The following is a 25,173-nucleotide window of genomic DNA, read 5'->3' as shown; positions in this document are numbered from 1 at the left end:
ATAACAAGTATGTAACAGCAGGAGGCGCCATAACAAGTATGTAACAGCAGGAGGCGCCATAACAAGTATGTAACAGCAGGGGGCGCCATAACAAGTACAGTCATATGAAAAAGTTTGGGCACCCCTATTAATCTTAAGCTTAATGTTTTATAAAAATTGTTTTTTTTGCAACAGCTATTTCAGTTTCATATATCTAATAACTGTTGGACACAGTAATGTTTCTGCCTTGAAATGAGGTTTATTGTACTAACAGAAAATGTGCAATCTGCATTCAAACAAAATTTGACAGGTGCATAAGTATGGGCACCCTTATCATTTTCTTGTTTTAAATACTCCTACCTACTTTTTACTGACTTACTAAAGCACTTTTTTTGGTTTTGTAACCTCATTGAGCTTTGAACTTCATAGCCAGGTGTATGCAATCATGAGAAAAGCTACTTAAAGTGGCCACTTGCCAGTTGTTCTCCTGTTTGAATCTCCTCTGAAGAGTGGCATCATGGGCTCCTCAAAACAACTGTCAAATGATCTGAAAACAAAGATTATTCAACATAGTTGTTCAGGGGAAGGATACAAAAAGCTGTCTCAGAGATTTAACCTGTCAATTTACACTGTGAGGAACATAGTAAGGAAATGGAAGAACACAGGTACAGTTCTTGTTAAGGCCAGAAGTGGCAGGCCAAGAAAAACATCAGAAAGGCAGAGAAGAAGAATGGTGAGATCAGTCAAGGACAATCCTCAGACCATCTCCAGAGAGCTGCAGCATCAACTTGCTGCAGATGGTGTCACTGTGCATCGGTCAACTATACAACGCACTGTGTTTTTTTGCTGCCATGCATAACGCCTTTTTGTATGACCAAACAACTCAATATTAGTTTCATCAGTCCACAGGACCTTCTTCCAAAAAGAAATTGGCTTCTCCAAATGTGCTTTTGCATACCTCAGCCGACTCTGTTTGTGGCGTGCTTGCAGAAACGGCTTCTTTCGCATCACTCTCCCATACAGCTTCTCCTTGTGCAAAGTGTGTTGTATAGTTGACCGATGCACAGTGACACCATCTGCAGCAAGTTGATGCTGCAGCTCTCTGGAGGTGGTCTGAGGATTGTCCTTGACTGATCTCACCATTCTTCTTCTCTGCCTTTCTGATGTTTTTCTTGGCCTGCCACTTCTGGCCTTAACAAGAACTGTACCTGTGTTCTTCCATTTCCTTACTATGATCCTCACAGTGGAAATTGACAGGTTAAACCTCTGAGACAGCTTTTTGTATCCTTCCCCTGAACAACTATGTTGAATAATCTTTGTTTTCAGATCATTTGACAGTTGTTTTGAGGAATCCATGATGCCACTCTTCAGAGGAGATTCAAGCAGGAGAACAACTTGCAAGTGGCCACTTTAAGTAGCTTTTCTCATGATTGCATACACCTGGCTATGAAGTTCAAAGCTCAATGAGGTTACAAAACCAAAAAAAGTGCTTTAGTAAGTCAGTAAAAAGTAGGTAGGAGTATTTAAAACAAGAAAATGATAAGGGTGCCCATACTTATGCACCTGTCAAATTTTGTTTGAATGCAGATTGCACATTTTCTGTTAGTACAATAAACCTCATTTCAAGGCAGAAACATTACTGTGTCCAACAGTTATTAGATATATGAAACTGAAATAGCTGTTGTAAAAAAACCAATTTTTATAAAACATTAAGCTTAAGATTAATAGGGGTGCCCAAACTTTTTCATATGACTGTATGTAACACCAGGGGGCGCCATAACTAGTATGTAACAGCAGGGGGAGCCATAACAAGTATGTAACAGCAGGGGGCGCCATAACTAGTATGTAACACCAGGAGGCGCCATAACAAGTATGTAACACCAGGAGGCGCCATAACAAGTATGTAACACCAGGAGGCGCCATAACAAGTATGTAACACCAGGAGGCGCCATAACAAGTATGTAACAGCAGGGGGCGTCATAACAAGTATGTAACACCAGGGGGCGCCATAACAAGTATGTAACACCAGGAGGCGCCATAACAAGTATGTAACAGCGGGTGCGCCAATCGCCATAACAAGTATGTAACAGCGGGTGCGCCATAACAAGTATGTAACACCAGGGGGCGCCATAACAAGTATGTAACACCAGGGGGCGCCATAACAAGTATGTAACACCAGGGGGCGCCATAACAAGTATGTAACACCAGGGGGCGCCATAACAAGTATGTAACACCAGGGGGCGCCATAACAAGTATGTAACAGGAGGGGACGCCATAACAAGTATGTAACACCAGGGGGCGCCATAACAAGTATGTAACACCAGGGGGCGCCATAACAAGTATGTAACAACAGGGGGCGCCATAACAAGTATGTAACACCAGAGGGCGCCATAACAAGTATGTAACAGCGGGGGGCGCCATAACAAGTATGTAACAGGAGGGGGCGCCATAACAAGTATGTAACACCAGGGGGCGCCATAACAAGTATGTAACACCAGGGGGCGCCATAACAAGTATGTAACAGCAGGGGGCGCCATAACAAGTATGTAACACCAGGGGGCGCCATAACAAGTATGTAACACCAGGGGGCGCCATAACAAGTATGTAACAGGAGGGGACGCCATAACAAGTATGTAACACCAGGGGGCGCCATAACAAGTATGTAACACCAGGGGGCGCCATAACAAGTATGTAACAACAGGGGGCGCCATAACAAGTATGTAACACCAGAGGGCGCCATAACAAGTATGTAACAGCGGGGGGCGCCATAACAAGTATGTAACAGGAGGGGGCGCCATAACAAGTATGTAACACCAGGGGGCGCCATAACAAGTATGTAACACCAGGAGGCGCCATAACAAGTATGTAACAGCGGGTGCGCCATAACAAGTATGTAACACCAGGGGGCGCCATAACAAGTATGTAACAACAGGGGGCGCCATAACAAGTATGTAACAGCAGGAGGTGCCATAACAAGTATGTAACAACAGGGGGTGCCATAACAAGTATGTAACAGGAGGGGACGCCATAACAAGTATGTAACACCAGAGGGCGCCATAACAAGTATGTAACAACAGGGGGTGCCATAACAAGTATGTAACAGGAGGGGGCGCCATAACAAGTATGTAACACCAGAGGGCGCCATAACAAGTATGTAACAGCAGGGGGCGCCATAACAAGTATGTAACAGCAGGAGGCGCCATAACAAGTATGTAACAACAGGAGGTGCCATAACAAGTATGTAACAGCAGGGGGAGCCATAACAAGTATGTAACACCAGAGGGCGCCATAACAAGTATGTAACAGCAGGGGGCGCCATAACAAGTATGTAACACCAGAGGGCGCCATAACAAGTATGTAACAGCGGGGGGCGCCATAACAAGTATGTAACAGCAGGGGGCGTCATAACAAGTATGTAACAGCAGGGGGCGCCATAACAAGTATGTAACAGCAGGGGGCGTCATAACAAGTATGTAACACCAGGGGGCACCATAACAAGTATGTAACAGCAGGGGGCGCCACAACAAGTATGTAACAGCAGGGGGCGCCATAACAAGTATGTAACACCAGGGGGAGCCATAACAAGTATGTAACACCAGGGGGCGCCATAACAAGTATGTAACACCAGGGGGCGCCATAACAAGTATGTAACAGCAGGAGGCGCCATAACAAGTATGTAACAGCAGGGGGCGCCATAACAAGTATGTAACAGCAGGGGGCGCCATAACAAGTATGTAACACCAGGGGGCGCCATAACAAGTATGTAACAGCAGGGGGTGCCATAACAAGTATGTAACACCAGGGGGCGCCATAACAAGTATGTAACAGCAGGGGGCGCCATAACAAGTATGTAACAGCAGGGGGCGCCATAACAAGTATGTAACACCAGGGGGCGCCACAACAAGTATGTAACAGCAGGGGGCGCCATAACAAGTATGTAAGAGCAGGAGGAGCCATAACAAGTATGTAACACCAGGGGGCGCCATAACAAGTATGTAACAGCAGGGGGCGCCATAACAAGTATGTAACACCAGGGGGCGCCACAACAAGTATGTAACAGCAGGGGGCGCCATAACAAGTATGTAAGAGCAGGAGGAGCCATAACAAGTATGTAACACCAGGGGGCGCCATAACATGAATGTAACAGCAGGGGGCACCATAACAATTATGTAACACCAGGGGGCGCCATAACATGAATGTAACAGCAGGGGGCACCATAACAATTATGTAACACCAGGGGGCGCCATAACAACTATGTAACACCAGAGGGCGCCATAACATGAATGTAACACCAGGGGGCGCCATAACATCATTGTAACACCAGTTGGCACCACAACAAGTGTGTAACACGAGGGGGGCCATAAGGCTAAGTTCACACTAGCGTTGTGCGCCGCTGCGTCGGCGACGCAACGCACAACGCACGCAAAAACGCGGCAAAACGCACGCAAAAACGCTGCGTTTTGCGACGCATGCGTCGGTTTTTGCCGAAAATCGGACGCAAGAAAAATGCAACTTGTTGCGTTTTCTTGGTCCGACGCTTGCGGCAAAAAAGACGCACGTGTGGCACAACGCAACAAAAAAAAACGCATGCGTCCCCCATGTTAAGTATAGGGGGCGCATGACGCATGCGTCGCCGCTGCGTCGCCGACGCAAACCCGACGCACATTAGCTTAACGCTAATGTGAACGTAGCCTAACAAGTAAGTAATAGCAGGGGGAGCCAGAACAAGTATGTAACAGCAGAGGGCGCCATAACAAAAATGTAACACCTGGGAGAATCATTACAAGTGTGCAACACCAGAGGGCACTATGACAAGTGTGCAATAGCAGGGAACGCCATAATCAGGAAGTAACACCAGGGGCGCTATAACAAGCATGTATCATTGGGGAGCCATAGTAAACATGTAACATTAGAGGGCGCCATAACAAATTTGTAACACCAGGAGGCCCCTTACCAAGTATGTAACAGCAGGTGGTGTTATAAGAAATATATAACAGCAGGGGGTGCCATAACAAGTATAAAACAGCAGAGGGCATCATAATAAGTTTATAATAAACCATTCTTTGATCCCCTCCCATACTGTTTCCTCACATATCTTCCCTGCCCATACTGTCTCATCACACATTCTGAGCCCCTGGCCATATCTCCTAGGTCATTCTTGCATAAGACTATTTTCTTCGTATTTTATTCACTTTAGGGCTCATACGCATTTGCGAGAAAAAAAACGGTCCGTAATCTGGACCGAAAAGACGGATGAAAGCTATGCAATTGTCATGCAATTTTTTTTATCGCAACATCCGTATGACATCCGTGTGCAATGCGATTTTAACATGAGCTTTTACATACAGCAGTTCTCTGACATTTACACATCGTTTTACAATGAAATATTCTTCAAAACACACACACACATATAGATAGATAGATAGATAGATAGATAGATAGATAGATAGATAGATAGATAGATAGATAGATAGATAGATAGATAGGGGGCACTGCTAGACCTAATATTAACCAACAGGCCAGACCGCATATCAAATATAAGGGTTGGGGGTCACTTGGGGAATTGTTATGACCCCAATGGCGAGGGTCTCAGAGGAACGTGGAAGTCTGCAAGATGCAAAAATCCAGCTCATAGGGCAGTGGTAACTGGGTTGACCATATATCTACTCCTAACGCCAACACTAGAAGTAGCCGGGGGTAATTCCTACGTTGATTCTAGATGACTCGCGCCAGCCGGAGAATCTAACTACCCCTAGTAGAGGAAAACAAAGACCTCTCTTGCCTCCAGAGAAAGGGACCCCAAAGCAGGATAGAAGCCCCCCACAAATAATAACGGTGAGGTAAGAGGAAAAGACAAACACAGAAATGAACCAGGTTTAGCACAGAGAGGCCCGCTTACTAATAGCAGAATATAGAAAGGTAACTTATATGGTCAACAAAAACCCTATCAAAGTCCACACTGGAAATTCAAGAACCCCCGAACCGTCTAACGGTCCGGGGGGAGAACACCAGCCCCCTAGAGCATCCAGCAAAGGTCAGGATACAGATTTGGAACAAGCTGGACAAAAATACAAAATCAAAACAAATAGCAAAAAGCAAAAAAGCAGACTTAGCTGATATAACCGGAACCAGGATCAGTAGACAAGAGCACAGCAGATTAGCTCTGATAACTACGTTGCCAGGCATAGAACTGAAGGTCCAGGGAGCTTATATAGCAACACCCCTAACTAACGACCCCAGGTGAGGATAAAAGGAATGACAGAAAAACCAGAGTCAAAAAACTAGTAACCACTAGAGGGAGCCAAAAAGCAAATTCACAACAGTACCCCCCCCTTAGTGAGGGGTCACCGAACCCTCACCACGACCACCAGGGCGATCAGGATGAGCGGCATGAAAGGCACGAACTAAATCGGCCGCATGAACATCAGAGGCGACCACCCAGGAATTATCCTCCTGACCATAGCCCTTCCACTTGACCAGGTACTGAAGCCTCCGCCTGGAGAGGCGAGAATCCAAGATCTTCTCCACCACGTACTCCAACTCGCCCTCAACCAACACCGGAGCAGGAGGCTCAGCAGAAGGAACTACAGGCACAACGTACCGCCGCAACAAGGACCTATGAAACACATTGTGAATAGCAAATGACACAGGAAGATCCAGACGAAAAGATACAGGATTAAGGATTTCCAATATCTTGTAAGGACCAATAAAACGAGGTTTAAATTTGGGAGAGGAGACCTTCATAGGAACAAAGCGGGAAGAAAGCCATACCAAATCCCCAACGCGTAGTCGGGGACCCACACCGCGGCGGCGGTTGGCAAAGCGCTGAGCCCTCTCCTGTGACAACTTCAAGTTGTCCACCACATGATTCCAGATCCGCTGCAACCTATCCACCACAGAATCCACCCCAGGACAGTCAGAAGGCTCCACATGACCCGAAGAAAAGCGAGGATGGAAACCAGAGTTGCAGAAAAAAGGCGAAACCAAGGTGGCGGAACTAGCCCGATTATTAAGGGCAAACTCAGCCAACGGCAAGAATATCACCCAATCGTCCTGATCAGCAGAGACAAAACACCTCAAATAAGCCTCCAAAGTCTGATTGGTTCGCTCCGTCTGTCCATTAGTCTGAGGATGGAAAGCAGACGAAAACGACAAATCAATGCCCATCCTACTACAAAAGGATCGCCAGAACCTGGAAACGAACTGGGATCCTCTGTCTGACACAATATTCTCAGGGATGCCGTGCAAACGAACCACGTTCTGGAAAAACACAGGAACCAGATCGGAAGAGGAAGGCAGCTTAGGCAAAGGAACCAAATGGACCATCTTGGAGAAGCAATCACATATCACCCAGATAACAGACATGCCCTGAGATAACGGAAGATCAGAAATGAAATCCATGGAGATATGTGTCCAAGGTCTCTTCGGGACAGGCAAGGGCAAGAGCAACCCGCTGGCACGAGAACAGCAAGGCTTAGCTCGAGCACAAGTCCCACAGGACTGTACAAATGACCGCACATCCCTAGACAAGGAAGGCCACCAAAAGGATCTGGCCACCAGATCTCTGGTGCCAAAAATTCCCGGGTGACCTGCCAACACCGAGGAATGAACCTCGGAAATGACTCTGCTGGTCCACTTATCCGGCACAAACAGTCTGTCAGGTGGACAAGACTCAGGCCTATCAGCCTGAAATCTCTGCAACACACGTCGCAGATCCGGAGAAATAGCTGACAAGATAACTCCATCTTTAAGAATACCAACAGGATCAGTGACTCCAGGAGCATCAGGCACAAAGCTCCTAGAAAGAGCATCGGCCTTCACATTCTTTGAACCTGGTAAATACGAGACAACAAAATCAAAGCGGGAGAAAAACAATGACCAGCGGGCCTGTCTCGGATTAAGGCGTTTAGCAGACTCGAGATACATCAGATTTTTGTGATCAGTCAAGACCACCACACGATGCTTAGCACCCTCGAGCCAATGACGCCACTCCTCAAATGCCCATTTCATGGCCAACAACTCCCGATTGCCCACATCATAATTTCGCTCGGCAGGCGAAAACTTCCTAGAGAAAAAGGCACAAGGTTTCATAACAGAGCAACCAGGGCCTCTCTGCGACAAAACGGCCCCTGCTCCAATCTCTGAAGCATCCACCTCAACCTGAAAGGGAAGTGAGACATCGGGCTGGCACAAAACAGGCGCCGAAGTAAACCGGCGTTTCAACTCCTGGAAAGCCTCCATGGCAGCAGGAGACCAGTTAGCTACATCGGAGCCCTTCTTGGTCATATCCGTCAAAGGTTTCACAATGCTAGAAAAATTAGCGATAAAACGACGGTAGAAGTTAGCGAAACCCAAGAACTTCTGAAGACTCTTAACTGACGAGGGCTGAGTCCAATCAAGAATAGCTCGGACCTTGACTGGGTCCATCTCCACAGCAGAAGGGGAAAAAATGAACCCCAAAAAGGGAACCTTCTGTACACCAAAGAGACACTTTGAGCCCTTGACAAACAAAGAATTTTCACGCAAAATTTTAAAGACCAACCTGACCTGCTCCACATGCGAGTCCCAATTATCAGAAAAAAACAAAATATCATCCAGATAAACAATCAAAAATTTATTCAGATACTTCCGGAAAATGTCATGCATAAAGGACTGAAAAACTGAAGGCGCATTGGAGAGCCCAAAAGGCATCACCAAGTACTCAAAATGACCTTCGGGCGTATTGAATGCGGTTTTCCATTCATCACCTTGCTTAATGCGCACAAGGTTGTACGCACCACGAAGGTCTATCTTGGTGAACCACTTGGCACCTTTAATCCGGGCAAACAAGTCAGACAACAGCGGCAAAGGATACTGAAATTTGACAGTGATCTTATTTAAAAGCCGATAATCAATACAAGGCCTCAAAGATCCGTCCTTTTTTGCCACAAAAAAGAATCCCGCACCAAGAGGGGAAGAAGATGGACGAATATGTCCTTTCTCCAGAGACTCCTTGATACACGAACGCATAGCGGCATGCTCAGGCACCGACAGATTAAACAGTCTTCCCTTAGGAAACTGACTGCCTGGAATCAAATCTATAGCACAGTCACAGTCCCTATGAGGAGGCAATGCACTGGACCTGGACTCGCTAAAGACATCCTGATAATCAGACAAATACTCCGGAACTTCCGAAGGCGTAGAAGAAGCAATAGACACAGGCAGGGAATCCCCATGAATACCACGACAGCCCCAACTTGACACTGACATAGCCTTCCAGTCCAGGACGGGATTATGGGTCTGTAACCATGGCAGCCCCAAAACAACCACATCATGCATTTTATGTAAAACAAGAAAACGTATCACCTCGCGGTGTTCAGGAGTCATGCACATGGTAACCTGTGTCCAATACTGCGGTTTATTTGCTGCCAATGGCGTAGCATCAATACCCCTAAGAGGAATAGGATTTTCTAATGGTTCAAGAGTAAAACCACAGTGCTTAGCAAATGACAGATCCATAAGACTCAGGGCAGCACCTGAATCTACAAACGCCATGACAGGATAAGACGACAGTGAGCAAATCAGAGTTACAGACAGAATAAATTTAGGATGCAAATTACCAACGGTGACAGGACTAACAACCTTAGATATACGTTTAGAGCATGCTGAGATAACATGTGTAGAATCACCACAGTAGTAGCACAAGCCATTCCGGCGTCTATGAATTTTCCGCTCATTTCTAGTCAGGATTCTATCACATTGCATTAAATCAGGTGTCTGTTCAGACAACACCATGAGGGAATTTGCGGTTTTTCTATCACATTGCACCGAATTAGGTGTCTGTTCAGACAACACCATGAGGGAATTTGCGGTTTTGCGCTCCCGCAACCGCCGGTCAATTTGAATAGCCAGTGCCATAGTATCATTCAGACCTGTGGGAATGGGAAAACCCACCATAACATTCTTAATGGCATCAGAAAGGCCATTTCTAAAATTAGCGGCCAGTGCACACTCGTTCCAATGTGTCAGCACGGACCATTTCCGAAATTTTTGGCAATACACTTCAGCCTCGTCCTGCCCCTGAGACATAGCCAGCAAGGCCTTTTCTGCCTGAATCTCAAGATTGGGTTCCTCATAAAGCAAACCGAGCGCCAGAAAAAACGCATCAATATCAGCCAATGCCGGATCTCCTGGCGCCAGCGAAAAAGCCCAATCCTGAGGGTCGCCCCGCAAGAACGAAATAACAATTTTTACTTGCTGAGCGGAGTCTCCAGATGAACAGGGTCTCAGGGACAAAAACAATTTACAATTATTCTTGAAATTCCTAAACTTAAACCTGTCTCCGGAAAACAGTTCAGGAATCGGTATCTTAGGTTCTGACCTAGGATTTCTGATAACATAGTCTTGTATGCCCTGCACACGAGTAGCCAGCTGGTCCACACTTGTAATCAAGGTCTGGACATTCATGTCTGCAGCAAGCATAGCCACTCTGAGGTAAAGGGGAAGAAGAAAAAAAAAAAAAAAAAATGAGAGAGGAGAAAAAAAAAACTCAGAATCTTCTTTCTTATAATCCCTCTTCTGCAATGCATTAAACATTTAATACTGGCCTGGCAAACTGTTATGACCCCAATGGCGAGGGTCTCAGAGGAACGTGGAAGTCTGCAAGATACAAAAATCCAGCTCATAGGGCAGTGGTAACTGGGTTGACCATATATCTACTCCTAACGCCAACACTAGAAGTAGCCGGGGGTCATTCCTACGTTGATTCTAGATGACTCGCGCCAGCCGGAGAATCTAACTACCCCTAGTAGAGGAAAACAAAGACCTCTCTTGCCTCCAGAGAAAGGGACCCCAAAGCAGGATAGAAGCCCCCCACAAATAATAACGGTGAGGTAAGAGGAAAAGACAAACACAGAAATGAACCAGGTTTAGCACAGAGAGGCCCGCTTTACTAATAGCAGAATATAGCAAGTAACTTATATGGTCAACAAAAACCCTATCAAAGTCCACACTGGAAATTCAAGAACCCCCGAACCGTCTAACGGTCCGGGGGGAGAACACCAGCCCCCTAGAGCATCCAGCAAAGGTCAGGATACAGATTTGGAACAAGCTGGACAAAAATACAAAATCAAAACAAATAGCAAAAAGCAAAAAAGCAGACTTAGCTGATATAACCGGAACCAGGATCAGTAGACAAGAGCACAGCAGATTAGCTCTGATAACTACGTTGCCAGGCATAGAACTGAAGGTCCAGGGAGCTTATATAGCAACACCCCTAACTAACGACCCCAGGTGAGGATAAAAGGAATGACAGAAAAACCAGAGTCAAAAAACTAGTAACCACTAGAGGGAGCCAAAAAGCAAATTCACAACAGGGAATAGTGATCACAAAATAATAAGTTTTCATGTAACCTTTAATAAGATGGGTAGAAGGGGGGTGACAAGGACACTAAACTTTAGGAGGGCAAATTTCCAACGGATGAGAGAGGATCTTAGTGCAATTATCTGGGACGATATCCTGAGACATAAAAATACACAAAGAAAATGGGAGACATTTATTAGCATCCTGGATAGGACCTGTGCACAGTATATACCGTATAGGAATAAACATACTAGAAATAGGAGGAAACCAATATGGCTAAATAGAGCTGTAAGGGGCGCAATAAGGGACAAAAAGAAAGCATTTAGAGAATTAAAGGAAGTAGGTAGTGAGGAGGCATTAAATAAATACAGAAAATTAAATACATTCTGTAAAAAGCAAATCAAGGCAGCAAAGATTGAGACAGAGAGACTCATTGCCAGAGAGAGTAAAAATAATCCCAAAATATTCTTTAACTACCTAAATAGTAAGAAACTAAAAAATGACAGTGTTGGCCCCCTTAAAAATAGTCTGGGTGAAATGGTGGATGAGGATGAGGAAAAAGCCAATATGCTAAATGACTTTTTTTCATCAGTATTTACAAAAGAAAATCCCATGGCAGACAAAATGACTAGTGATAATAATTCCCCATTAAATGTCACCTGCTTAACCCAGCAGGAAGTACGGCGGCATCTAAAAATAACTAAAATTGACAAATCTCTGGGCCCGGATGGGATACATCCCCGAGTACTGCAGGAACTAAGTACAGTCATTGATAGACCATTATTTTTAATCTTTAAAGACTCCATAATAACAGGGTCTGTACCACAGGACTGGCGTATAGCAAATGTGGTGCCAATATTCAAAAAGGGGTACAAAAACTGAACTCGGTAATTATAGGCCAGTAAGCTTAACCTCTACTGTGGGTAAAATCCTGGAAGGCATTCTAAGGGATGCTATACTGGAGTATCTGAAGAGGAATAACCTCATGACCCAGTATCAGCACGGGTTTACTAGGGACTGATCATGTCAGACTAATTTGATCAGCTTCTATGAAGAGGTAAGTTCCGGACTGGACCAAGGGAACCCAGTGGACGTAGTATATATGGACTTTTCCAAAGCTTTTGATACGGTGCCACACAAAAGGTTGTTACATAAAATGAGAGTAATGGGGATAGGGGAAAATATGTGTAAGTGGGTTGAGAGCTGGCTCAGGGATAGGAAACAAAGGGTGGTTATTAATGGAGCACACTCGGACTGGGTCACGGTTAGCAGTGGGGTACCACAGGGGTCAGTATTGGGCCCTCTTCTTTTTAACATATTTATTAATGACCTTGTAGGGGGCATTCAGAGTAGAATTTCAATATTTGCAGATGACACTAAACTCTGCAGGGTAATCAATACAGGGGAGGACAATTTTATATTACAGGATGATTTATGTAAACTAGAAGCTTGGGCTGATAAATGGCAAATGAGCTTTAATGGGGATAAATGTAAGGTCATGCACTTGGGTAGAAGTAATAAGATGTATAACTATGTGCTTAATTCTAAAACTCTGGGCAAAACCGTCAATGAAAAAGACCTGGGTGTATGGGTGGATGACAAACTCATATTCAGTGGCCAGTGTCAGGCAGCTGCTACAAAGGCAAATAAAATAATGGGATGTATTAAAAGAGGCATAGATGCTCATGAGAACATAATTTTACCTCTATACAAGTCACTAGTTCGACCACACTTAGAATACTGTGCACAGTTCTGGTCTCCGGTGTATAAGAAAGACATAGCTGAACTGGAGCGGGTGCAGAGAAGAGCGACCAAGGTTATTAGAGGACTGGGGGGTCTGCAATACCAAGATAGGTTATTACACTTGGGGCTATTTAGTTTGGAAAAACAAAGACTAAGGGGTGATCTTATGTTAATGTATAAATATATGAGGGGACAGTACAAAGACCTTTCTGATGATCTTTTTAATCATAGACCTGAGACAGGGACAAGGGGGCATCCTCTACGTCTGGAGGAAAGAAGGTTTAAGCATAATAACAGACGCGGATTCTTTACTGTAAGAGCAGTGAGACTATGGAACTCTCTGCCATATGATGTTGTAATGAGTGATTCATTAATTAAATTTAAGAGGGGACTGGATACCTTTCTGGAAAAGTATAATGTTACAGGGTATATACACTAGATTCCTTGATAAGGCGTTGATCCAGGAAACTAGTCTGATTGCCGTATGTGGAGTCGGGAAGGAATTTTTTTCCCCATGGTGGAGCTTACTCTTACCACATGGGGTTTTTTTGCCTTCCCCTGGATCAACATGTTAGGGCATGTTAGGCTATGGGTTGAACTAGATGGACTTACAGTCTTCCTTCAACCTTAATAACTATGTAACTATGATAGATAGATAGATAGATAGATAGATAGATAGATAGATAGATAGATAGAAAAGCCGGCAATTCCTGTGCGCTTACACACTGACAGGTTGCAATAGAATAGATACAATAAATGTCTACACATAGTATATGTATCTACTTATTTATATTTAATTCAGCGCTAGATAGCAGAAAAGCCGGTAATTCAATTGCCGGCTTTTCATTTCTCCTTCCCAAACCAGACAGGATATGAGACATGGGTTACATACAGTAAACCATCTCATATCCCTTATATTTTACATAATCCTCACTAATAATGTTACAAGTGTATGTGTGTAAAATTTGGGAGCTCTAGGTGTTAAAATAAAGGGTTAAATCACGGATAAAACTGGCGTGGGCTCCCGAACAATTTTCTCCGCCAGAAAGGGAAAGCCAGTGCCATGGTTATTGCCCCCCGGCTAAAAACATCTGCCCCCAGCCACCCCAGAAAAGGCACATCTGTAAGATGCGCCTATTCCGGCACTTAGCCTCTCTCTTCCCACTCCCCTGCAGCGGTGGGATATGGGGTAATAAAGGGTTAATGTCACCTTGCTAATGTAAGGTGACATTAAGCCTGGTTAATAATGGAGAGATGTCAATAAGACACCTATCCGTTATTAATCCAATATTAGTGAAGGGTTAAAAATACACACACACATTAAGAATAAAGTATTTTAATGAAATAAATACACACATGGAGTTTTATTGTCTTTATTGTACGCTCAATCCAACTGACGACCCTCGTTCTTCTGTAAAAAAAGGAAAATAAAAATGCAACAATATCCCATACCAGTCCGCCGTACAGTCATGTCCCACAATGTAAATCCATCTGAAGGGGTTAAATACAGTTACAAAGAGGAGTGCTGCTAATGCGACTGCTCCTGGCTGTAAAACACTGGGGAATTAATGAAATGAAGGTAACGGAGCTTCGGGGACTTGCGGTGCCGTCATAGAAGCTGCGCCCCCTGGTGGCATAAACTCATTTGAACTGTAGCGTGAGAAAATATTCAGAAAAATTCTCTGACTTTTCCCGGCGCCTGCGCACTGCAGTACTTTGCTCTGCCCTCAACAAGACAGACAAAGAATGCCTGCGCCGGAGCATGAATACAAGAAGAGGATGTCATCCTATGAAGATGGGAGGCCCCGGACCAGACCGCGACGCCCATCGGACCGGACCGCGACGCCCATCGTACCGGACAGCAGCAGGACCGCCCCTGGGTGAGTATAATCTAACCTCTTTTTCTCATCTTTCAGGATACATCTGGGGCTTATCTACAGCATTACAGAATGCTGTAGATAAGCCCCTGATGCCGGTGGGCTTAGCTCACCTTTGATTTTGGGGGTGACAGGTTCCCTTTAAGATATACTCTCTGGTCGTGACATCAGAGTGGGCTGAGTTATGAAATGCACTCCTCTTTTCTCAGAGGGACTGAAGCGTACTGAGAACTCCTAACCGTCATAACTCGGGGATGGTACCCTGTATAGCGACCACGGAACTACCATTCTTCCAGTCATGAGCTGGGTGTTAATTTGAGCCCAAACATGAAGTATCTGTATGACCCGGTTAAGCAGAAATCTATCTTAACTGCCGGCGTTAAAGCTTAGAAAAGCCACTGTGTGATGGCTCTGCTGGGGCACATTATAAAAATGTAAGATTCACACCTCTATCAATAATTGGGGTCAAGTTATGCCCTACTAATAAGTTTGTACGTGAACAAACAAGCACGTTACCACAGCTGCCTTTCGCCAGCTTAAGGCCGTAAACTACTCAGCGGGGGGCTGCTGCATGAAAACTTATTATTTTGTGATCATTATCACCCAAGTGACCCCCGTTCCGTACTTGTAATATTATATTATTGTCACAATCCTGTCTCCGCTCCTGGACCTGCAGATTCTTCTCAGTTGTGACCAGAGGCTTCATCACCTCACTGCCAGGAGGATTGTTATGAGGCAGAACTTCCCGGCCTCTGTCCTCCCCCGTGATCACTATGTGACACGTTTTATCCAGGCCCTAATATATCACAAGTTTTCTATAATCTTCATTATTTCTAGATAATCTCCAGCTTTCACTTTCGCTTCCTCCAGCTCTCACCTCTCCGTGCTCCTTCTGCCCGGTAACTGCTGATCAGCTGGAGATTCATTTTTCCATTGGAGGATGTTGCACCTCCCGTCCAATCAGCGCTGAGCTCCGCCCTCCAGTGTACAGTGACTGTGATATTGTTGTCTGTCCTGGGTGACACTTATGTTCTCTTCTTCTTTGTGTCCCCCGATTTATTGGGGCAGGAGGAGGAGGAGGATGTTGCCCCTCATTGTGCTTCTCCTTCACGTGTCTGCGGTGTGTTCTGGTGAGTATGGACGGTGATCAGTGATTGTACCTGATATTACAGGATTATTACGTCTTATTTATGTCGTATGTTGTGATTGTAGTTTATGTATCAATGTGTTGTCGTCTATAAGAGGCAGAAATCCACTAGAGAAGCTGCACCTGTCCTGTGCTCCATAGTGAGGAGGACATGGCGCTGTTTCTGGGGTCTCAGCGTCGGCTCCAGGGATCGGTGTGATCACCGTGTGACCGGATCCAGGAGACCCCGATGTAGGACGAGGCTGAAGTTGGCTTCTTGTTCTTTTTTATTGTTTACAAGTTAAATTATCATCCAAAATGATCTCAATAATAGAATAACCTGCAGTGCGGCGGCCGGAGGTGAATACACCTGAAAGTGGCTACAACATATATATAAGTGGCTCAGAAGTGGGCACCAAAGGGACTAATCAAAGGGGTAAATGATGTTGGGCCACTGATCTCACACGGCGATCACACAGAAGGGATCTGAGATGGCCCAAATGAGCTCCGGGCAGAATAACATCAAAAAGGGGCAATCACCATTTATTAATGATTCTAATAAGTAACTTGTGTATTTAAAGGGTTAATGACTTTGGAGATCACAATCCGCTCCTCTAGGCCGCTCTATGTGGTTCCCGGCATCACAGCAGGTGAGATCCATTGTGCCGGGTGCAGGGAATCGCGGTGATGGTGAGAGATCAGTGGCACAAAGTCATTTATCTCTCCGAGCTCCAGTTTCTCCTTCACAATAGGTGACAATTGTCCGTTTGCTCGTCTGATGCACATTTTAGGCTCAGAACCCGTTTGGGCCGGATACAGGGACCTGATAATGATTCTTGGCATCTCCTCTGTGTGATTGATGTGAGATCAGTGACTAAAGGTCACAACCCTTGTAAAACACCGGTGACTGATGTGAATCTCTGACAATTCACCGTCTGACACTTTGCTGCCATTTTTGTGCCACTTATACATTTTTTGCAGCTGTTTTCATGTGAGTTCACCTCCAGGCGCCGCTCTGCGCTGTATTTTATTATTGTGATAACTTTACTAAACTTGTAAAAAAAAAAAAAGTTTACAAATGAGAAAATGAACAAATAAGAAACCAACTTTCTCACAGTTTCCTCCAGCTCTCACCTCTCCGTCCTCCCTCTGCCCGGTAACTGCTGATCAGCTGGAGATTCATTCTCCTATTGGAGGACGCTGCACCTCCCGTCCAATCAGAGCAGAGCTCCGCCCTCCAGTGTACAGTGACTGTGATATTGTTACATTGTATCCGTCTTGGGTGACACGTTCTCCTCCTCGGGGTCCCCCCATATGTCCATCAGCCATGAGGTGTAAGGAAAGAAACGAGTATCACCGGCCGAGCCGCAAATATTTATATTACTTACTTATATAGCCCCATTAATTCCACAGCTTTACAGACATCATCACCGCTGTCCCCGATGGGGCTCACAATCTACATTCCCTATCAGTATGTCTTTATAATGTGGGAGGAAACTGGAGGAACAGGAGGAAACCCACCCAAACACGGGGAGAACATACAAACAAACTAAAATATACAAACCCCTGACACCCCCAATCCCGACCACAATGGTGAACAGAAAAAAACACTGGATAAAATGTATAACAGACATTAAAAATGGCGCAAATTAAAAGAAAATTAGGTGCAAATGGAAAACAAGTGAAAAACACAAAAACTTGCCAAAAAAAGGAACAAATACAATAATGATTCGGGCCCATAGTCTTCAGTGTGCAGAGAGCAGGATACATAAAAAGTGCACACAGGAAGCTGAGAGAGGTTCTGCAGCAGCTGCAGTGACCTGTGCAGTACATGACCCCAGCTGCTGTAGAACATCTGTCAGGAACTTAAAGGCCTCAGCTCTTGCTGTAACTCCCATAGACTTTAACCCCTTACTGACATCTGCCCTACATGTACCGTGCGATGGGAAGTGCGCTCCAGCAAACCGCCATACATGTACGGTGCGACAATAACATAGAAAAAGTGAAATAGTTTATAAAAATTTAAAAAAAATAAATAGGGGAAAGTATAAAAAAGAAAATATTTTACAAGGAAAAATGCTGTTTTATATATAAAAACATAAGAAAAGGAAAAGAAGTGAATAATTTGGTATCAGCAGATTCAGAACGAACCAATCTATAAAGAGAGATTGATTTTAGTGTGCAAAAGTAGCAAAACATAAAAAAAACCTATATAAGACTGGTGTCTCTGCCATCGTAATGACCCGAAGAATAAAGCTGCCTGATCACTTTTATCGCTCGGTAAATGGAGTGAAAAAAATCAAATATTTATGAATTTCTGGCTCTTGTTCACCGAGCCACCCAACATAAAAAAAAAAAAAACAATCAAAAAATGTTTTGTAGTCCAAAATGGTACAAATAAAAACATCAACTCATCTCGCAGAAAACAAGCCCCACACGGCTCGATCAGCGGAAAAATAAAACGTTTTAACTCTCAGAATACGGTGATACAATAACAAATACTATTTTTGTAAATCAGTGTTTAGCAAAAAAAGCAAATTATGAAAACAGTAAATAACCCCGACGTTGCTGTAATTGTACTGACCCGAAGAATAAGTCGTCTTATCACGTTTACCGCACAGTGAACAACGGAAAATAACGTAAAAACATTAAAGACAATTCCTGAATTACTTTTTATTTATTCTGTTTCTCACAAATTGGAATAAAAATCAAATTAAAAATATAATGTACCCCAAATGGCACCAATGAAAACGTCAGCAAAACACAAGACCCTACTCAGATCTGTTCTCTGTCAATGGAAAAATAGAGGATGTCCATGTTTCTAGTAGTTCAGAGGCGCTGGGAAAGTAACATGGATCTCAGAAACATTCCAGTAACATCCAAGCTTGGAGCGCATGCACCCACAGTGTCCACAAGCGCACATATATGGAAGCCAGGAGAGGAAGGAGCAGTGACCTCAGCTCAGCCGTCCAGGTTATCATAAAATAAACTTTATTCAGTTCTCAAAGCTTACAAATTGTATAAAAGCAAGCTGACGCGTTTCTGGCACGTTAGTGCCCTTAGTCACCTATGTTGGTGGGTGTGCCACAGGCCGGGCTTACCTTGCAGGGACGTAACAAAGTGACTACTAGGTATTCGCTGGAGCCTCTGATGGTGACAATAGGCTTTGCCGCCTGTAGTCACCAGGTACCACTCAAGGGCAGTCCCTGGATTTGCAGGGTATGAGGTACTGAGAGGCGTAGACAGACAGTCCGAAGTCTGCAGGCATCACAGAATCAGTAATCTTAGCCGAGGTCAGGAGCAGAGAGGTCAGGTGGGATGGGTAAACAAGCCGGGTCATTATTGGGTGGCAGAATGCATAGGCATGAACAGGTACAATCAGAATTAGTAGGAGGAGCTGCCTAATAAAGACCCAGCTAGCACGGGATATGCCAGGGATGCTAATCTCTGCAGGACTCCGTAAGGTTAAATTCCTGCAGAGACCGGTCATGCCACCTGTGAAGATCTGAGGTTATGGGTTGTAATAATCACCTAGGCAGGTTAACGATGCTACTATTTTTTATTTCTTACATCCATGGTTTTACAACTCTGGGTAGATGGGCAAAATACATTGCCCCCAGTACACAAGATGCCCTCCCTGGGGCCGGTAGGCTCACTGCCCCTGTACCAGGCGATACTCACTGTCTCCCAACTTTTGGTTGTCCCACAGATTTTGTATCTCCAGCCATTATAATTTGTAGTCACAGTCCTTGCTACTCTAGACGACCGGTAACACAATCAAAGCCCATGTATTCAGCAGCAACAGTCCCACTCCCTAATAAAGTTCCTGAAATCCAGACAGCATGTCCCTCAACAGTAGCACCTGTGTCCAGCCCAGCCGGCATCCGATGTCCAAACTCCATCCATCCATGTGCTCCAGGACCACATGCTAGATCCTCTCCCTTCGACGTCACTCTCCCAAATCTCTGACTAAACATGTGGCTTCTTCTCCCCTCCCTGGTATCAGCCCCCTGAATGGGCAGAAGTGTACACACCATCCCTCTTAAACATTTGCTTTTAGCTCAAGGAATGAAGAATGTTTCAGAAGTCCGTCACCTGGGATTGCACGTGAGACCCCCTATGGTGACGGCTCCTCAGGGTCTCCTATCTCCATCCCCACTATGGGCCTACTGGCTGGGAGAACAACGGCTTGAGGCCCCTGAGATACAGATGACATTAATAGAATGATTGCTTTACATTTACCTTTAGCAATCTCCTGTCTGGCCTTAAGTATACTTAACATCCAACCAGCACATCTTCCTCTGCTTGCGGTCACGGAATGGAAACATTGATTCCTGAGGATGAACTGAGCAGCAGGCAAATCACTAATAAAACACAGCAATAATATCAACGTAACCAGTGCTCCGTGCTGGAAAAAGTCTGCATCCTGTAGAGCTGTGGACTCCCCTCTACATCCATTCGTCCAGTAGTCTTTAGTAAATGGCCAACTCCTCACACCTCCCCTGAGGCTAAATGAAAGCCATGCAGATGCAGCAGTGCTGCAAGACTAACGGGGAAACCTGATGCACGGAGAAACCGCACACTGAGAAGAGAGATGCTGCAGAGGCAAGCGACTTACCACCGTGACAGCTATCTATTCCAAAAGTCAAATGGTGCTTCTTTCCCTTGTGAGCCCTGCCGTGCTCCCAAACAGTAGTTTTCCACCACATATGGGGTATCGGTGTAATCAGGAGAAATTTCACAAATCTAGTTTTTCATTTTCATGGATCAATGTTATAAAGCACCTGTGGGTTCAAGATACTCACCACACTACTAGATAAATTCCTTGAGAGGTGCAGTTTCAAATATGGGGTCACTTGTGGGGTTTTTTACTGTTGAGGAATATCAGGGGCTCTGCAAACATGACATGGCGGCCGCTATCTATTTCAGCCAAATTTGATCTCCAAAAGTCAAATGGCACTTCTTCTGTTCCGAGCCTTGCTGTGCGCTCAAACAGTAGTTAGTTTTGTACCATATCTGCACCATATATGGGGTATCTGCTTACTCAGGACAAATTTAGGGGTCCATTTTCTTCTGTTACCCTTTTGAAAATGAAAACCTTGGGGTTGAATCAACCTTTTTTTTTTTTAAGAAAAATTTGAATGTTCAGTGTTCCCTGGGAAGCACCTAAAGGGTCAATAAACTTCTTGAATGTGGTTTTGAGCACTTCGGGGTATTTTCTGTTACATAGGTCACTCAAAATCACTTCAAATGTGATGTTGTCCCTATAACAAATTGGTTCTGTAAATTTTGTTGGAAAATCGAAAATTGCTGATAAACTTTGAATGCTTCAAATTCTGATTAAAAAATGATTCTTATGTAAAGTAGTCATGTGGGAAGTGTTATGCAATAACCATTTTGTGTTGGATAACTATCATATCTGATTTAAGGGCATAAAATGTCAAAGTTTGAACATTGCAAAATATTCACATTTTTGCTAAAAAAAAAATTATATTTTCATAAATAAATACAAATTATATTGTTTTAAATTTACCACTAACATAAAGAACAATGAAAAATCATGGACTTACTATAATTTGCATGATAAAAAGAGGTTTTGCAGCAGATGCAGTATGTATAACAGATAATGTATTTTCTCCTGACTGTAATATTATACAATATACCGTATATCATTATAATGTGAGGGGCAGAGTGCGCATTACAACCCCGTACAGACCGGAGCGCCATTACACTCTGTATAATGAATTGTTGTGAATTTGGATTCTGGGCTCCCCCGGTGGCTACTGGTGGAATTGAACTGGTGTTTTCATCTTCTCTGTTCACCTGTTCCCATCAAGATGTGGGAGTCGCTATATAACCCTGCTTCTCTGTTAGTTGCTTGCCGGTCAACAATGTTATCAGAAGCCTCTCTGTGCTTGTTCCTGCTCCTAGACAACTACTAGATAAGTTGGACTCTTGTCCATGTTTGTTTTTGCATTCTTGTTCCAGTTCACAGCTGTAGTTTTGTTACTGTGTCTGGAAAGCTCTTGTGAACAGGAATTGCCACTCTGGTGTTATGAGTTAATGCCAGAGTCTTAAAGTAATTTCTGGATGGTGTTTTGATAGGGTTTTCAGCTGACCATGAAAGTGTCCTTTCTGTCTTCTGCTATTTAGTAAGTGGACCTCAAATTTGCTAAACCTATTTTCATACTACGTTTGTTATTTCATCTTAATTCACCGCCAATACATGTGGGGGGCCTCTGTCTCCTTTCGGGGTATTTCTCTAGAGGTGAGCTAGGACTAATATTTTCCTCTGCTAGCATTATTTAGTCCTCCGGCTGGCGATGGGCATCTAGGGATAAAACGTAGGAATGCTACCCGGCCACTGCTAGTTGTGCGGTAGGTTTAGTTCATGGTCAGCTCAGTTCCCATCTTCCAAGAGCTAGTTCCTATATATGCTGATGCTATGTTCTCTTGCCATTGAGATCATGACAGTTTGACCGGCCCACTAAAGGGTTAAAATCCTTGGCTGAGAAAGGAGAGAAATAAGAAGTCTGCTGAGAGTTTTTTTTTTTTTTCTCTTGAGTGTGCTCTTAATTGGACCTCTTGCCAGTCTGTCTATGCTGCAGCCTTTTTTTTTCCTTTCTCTCCTTCTAATCTTTGAATGGCTCTGTGTCCACCTGTTTGTAATGGATCTTCAGAGTGTAACTGCAGGTTTGAATAATCTCGCCACGAAGGTACAAAATTTGCAAGATTTTGTTTTTCATGCACCTGTATCTGAGCCGAGAATTCCTTTGCCGGAATTTTTCTCGGGGAATAGATCTGGGTTTCAGAATTTTCGAAATAATTGCAAATTATTTTTGTCCCTGAAATCTCGCTCTGCCGGAGACCCTGCACAGCAGGTCAGGATTGTGATTTCCTTGCTCCGGGGCGACCCTCAAGACTGGGCTTTTGCATTGACACCAGGGAATCCTGCGTTGCTCAATGTGGATGCGTTTTTTCTGGCCTTGGGGTTGCTTTATGACGAACCTCATTTAGAGCTTCAGGCAGAAAAAACTTTGATGTCCCTTTCTCAGGGGCAAGATGAAGCTGAAATTTACTGCCAAAGATTCCGTAAATGGTCTGTGCTTACTCAGTGGAATGAGTGCGCCCTGGCGGCGACTTTCAGAGAGGGTCTCTCTGATGCCATTAAGGATGTTATGGTGGGGTTCCCTGTGCCTGCGGGTCTGAATGAGTCCATGACAATGGCTATTCAGATCGATAGGCGTTTGCGGGAGCGCAAACCAGTGCACCATCTGGCGGTGTCCACTGAGAAGACGCCAGAGAGTATGCAGTGTGATAGAATTCTGTCCAGAAGCGAGCGGCAGAATTTTAGACGGAAAAACGGGTTGTGTTTCTATTGTGGTGATTCTACTCATGTTATATCAGCATGCTCTAAGCGCACTAAAAAGCTAGATAAATCTGTTTCCGTTTGCACTTTACAGTCTAAGTTTATTCTATCTGTGACCCTGATTTGCTCTTTGTCATCTATTACCACGGACGCCTATGTCGACTCTGGCGCCGCTTTGAGTCTTATGGATTGGTCCTTTGCCAAACGCTGTGGGTATGATTTAGAGCCTTTGGAGACTCCTATTCCTCTGAAGGGGATTGACTCCACCCCATTGGCTAATAATAAACCACAATACTGGACACAAGTAACTATGCGTATTAATCCAGATCACCAGGAGATTGTTCGCTTTCTGGTGCTGTATAATCTACATGATGATTTGGTGCTAGGATTGCCATGGCTGCAATCTCACAACCCAGTCCTTGACTGGAGAGCTATGTCTGTGTTGAGCTGGGGATGTAAGGGGGTTCATGGGGATGTACCTTTGGTTTCCATTTCATCATCTATTCCCTCTGAAATTCCTGAGTTCCTGTCTGACTATCGTGACGTCTTTGAAGAACCCAAGCTTGGTTCGTTACCTCCGCACCGAGAGTGCGATTGTGCCATAGATTTAATTCCGGGTAGTAAATACCCAAAGGGTCGTTTATTTAATCTGTCTGTGCCTGAACATGCTGCTATGCGAGAATATATAAAGGAGTCCTTGGAAAAGGGACATATTCGTCCATCGTCATCTCCCTTTGGAGCCGGTTTTTTCTTCGTGTCAAAAAAAGACGGCTCTTTGAGACCATGTATTGATTATCGGCTTTTGAATAAAATCACTGTTAAATATCAATACCCATTGCCGTTGCTGACTGATTTGTTTGCTCGCATAAAGGGGGCCAAGTGGTTCTCTAAGATTGACCTTCGTGGGGCGTATAATTTGGTGTGAATCAGGCAGGGGGATGAGTGGAAAACCGCATTTAATACGCCCGAGGGCCACTTTGAGTATTTGGTGATGCCTTTTGGTCTTTCAAATGCTCCGTCGGTTTTCCAGTCCTTTATGCATGATATTTTTCGCGATTATTTGGATAAATTTATGATTGTGTATCTGGATGATATTCTGATTTTTTCGGATGACTGGGACTCTCATGTCCAGCAAGTCAGGAGGGTTTTTCAGGTTTTGCGGTCTAATTCTTTGTGTGTGAAGGGTTCTAAGTGTGTTTTTGGGGTACAGAGGATTTCCTTTTTGGGATATATTTTTTCTCCCTCTTCCATTGAAATGGATCCTGTCAAGGTTCAAGCTATTTGTGATTGGACGCAGCCCTCTTCTCTTAAGAGTCTTCAGAAATTTTTGGGCTTTGCTAACTTTTATCGTCGATTTATTGCTGGTTTTTCGGATATTGTTAAGCCATTGACCGATTTGACTAAGAAGGGTGCTGATGTTGCTGATTGGTCCCCTGATGCTGTGGAGGCCTTTCGGGAGCTTAAGCGCCGTTTTTCCTCTGCCCCTGTGTTGCGTCAGCCTGATGTTGCTCTTCCTTTTCAGGTTGAGGTCGACGCTTCTGAGATCGGAGCTGGGGCAGTGTTGTCGCAGAAAAGTCCTGACTGCTCCGTGATGAGGCCTTGTGCCTTCTTTTCCCGTAAATTTTCGCCCGCTGAGCGGAATTATGATGTTGGGAATCGGGAGCTTTTGGCCATGAAGTGGGCTTTTGAGGAGTGGCGCCATTGGCTTGAGGGGGCCAGACATCAGGTGGTGGTATTG

General features: G+C 44.5%; 1 protein-coding gene and 1 long non-coding RNA gene across 3 annotated transcripts in view; one reads left to right on the top strand and one right to left on the bottom strand.

Annotated features, from left to right (window-relative positions):
* LOC143804147 (uncharacterized) overlaps nt 1-19,396 on the bottom strand; it is a 48,025-nt gene extending 28,629 nt beyond the window's left edge. Inside the window, exon 1 of the long non-coding RNA XR_013220985.1 lies at nt 19,168-19,396. This is a non-coding gene — a long non-coding RNA (uncharacterized LOC143804147). The remainder of the gene's footprint in view (nt 1-19,167) is intronic.
* LOC143804128 (class I histocompatibility antigen, F10 alpha chain-like) overlaps nt 15,916-25,173 on the top strand; it is a 604,087-nt gene continuing 594,829 nt past the window's right edge. The window contains exon 1 of one of the 2 annotated variants that reach the window (XM_077281910.1): nt 15,916-16,070. In XM_077281910.1, coding sequence (XP_077138025.1) covers nt 15,968-16,070 — 103 coding nt within the window. In that variant the 5' untranslated portion in view covers nt 15,916-15,967. The remainder of the gene's footprint in view (nt 16,071-25,173) is intronic. The other variant, XM_077281900.1, reaches the window with a different exon arrangement.

The sequence above is a fragment of the Ranitomeya variabilis genome, chromosome 1 (genome assembly GCF_051348905.1).
Source record: "Ranitomeya variabilis isolate aRanVar5 chromosome 1, aRanVar5.hap1, whole genome shotgun sequence".
NCBI lineage: Eukaryota > Metazoa > Chordata > Amphibia > Anura > Dendrobatidae > Ranitomeya > Ranitomeya variabilis.
Note: the sequence above shows the minus strand (reverse complement) of the source record. Positions and strands in the feature narration are given on the sequence as shown.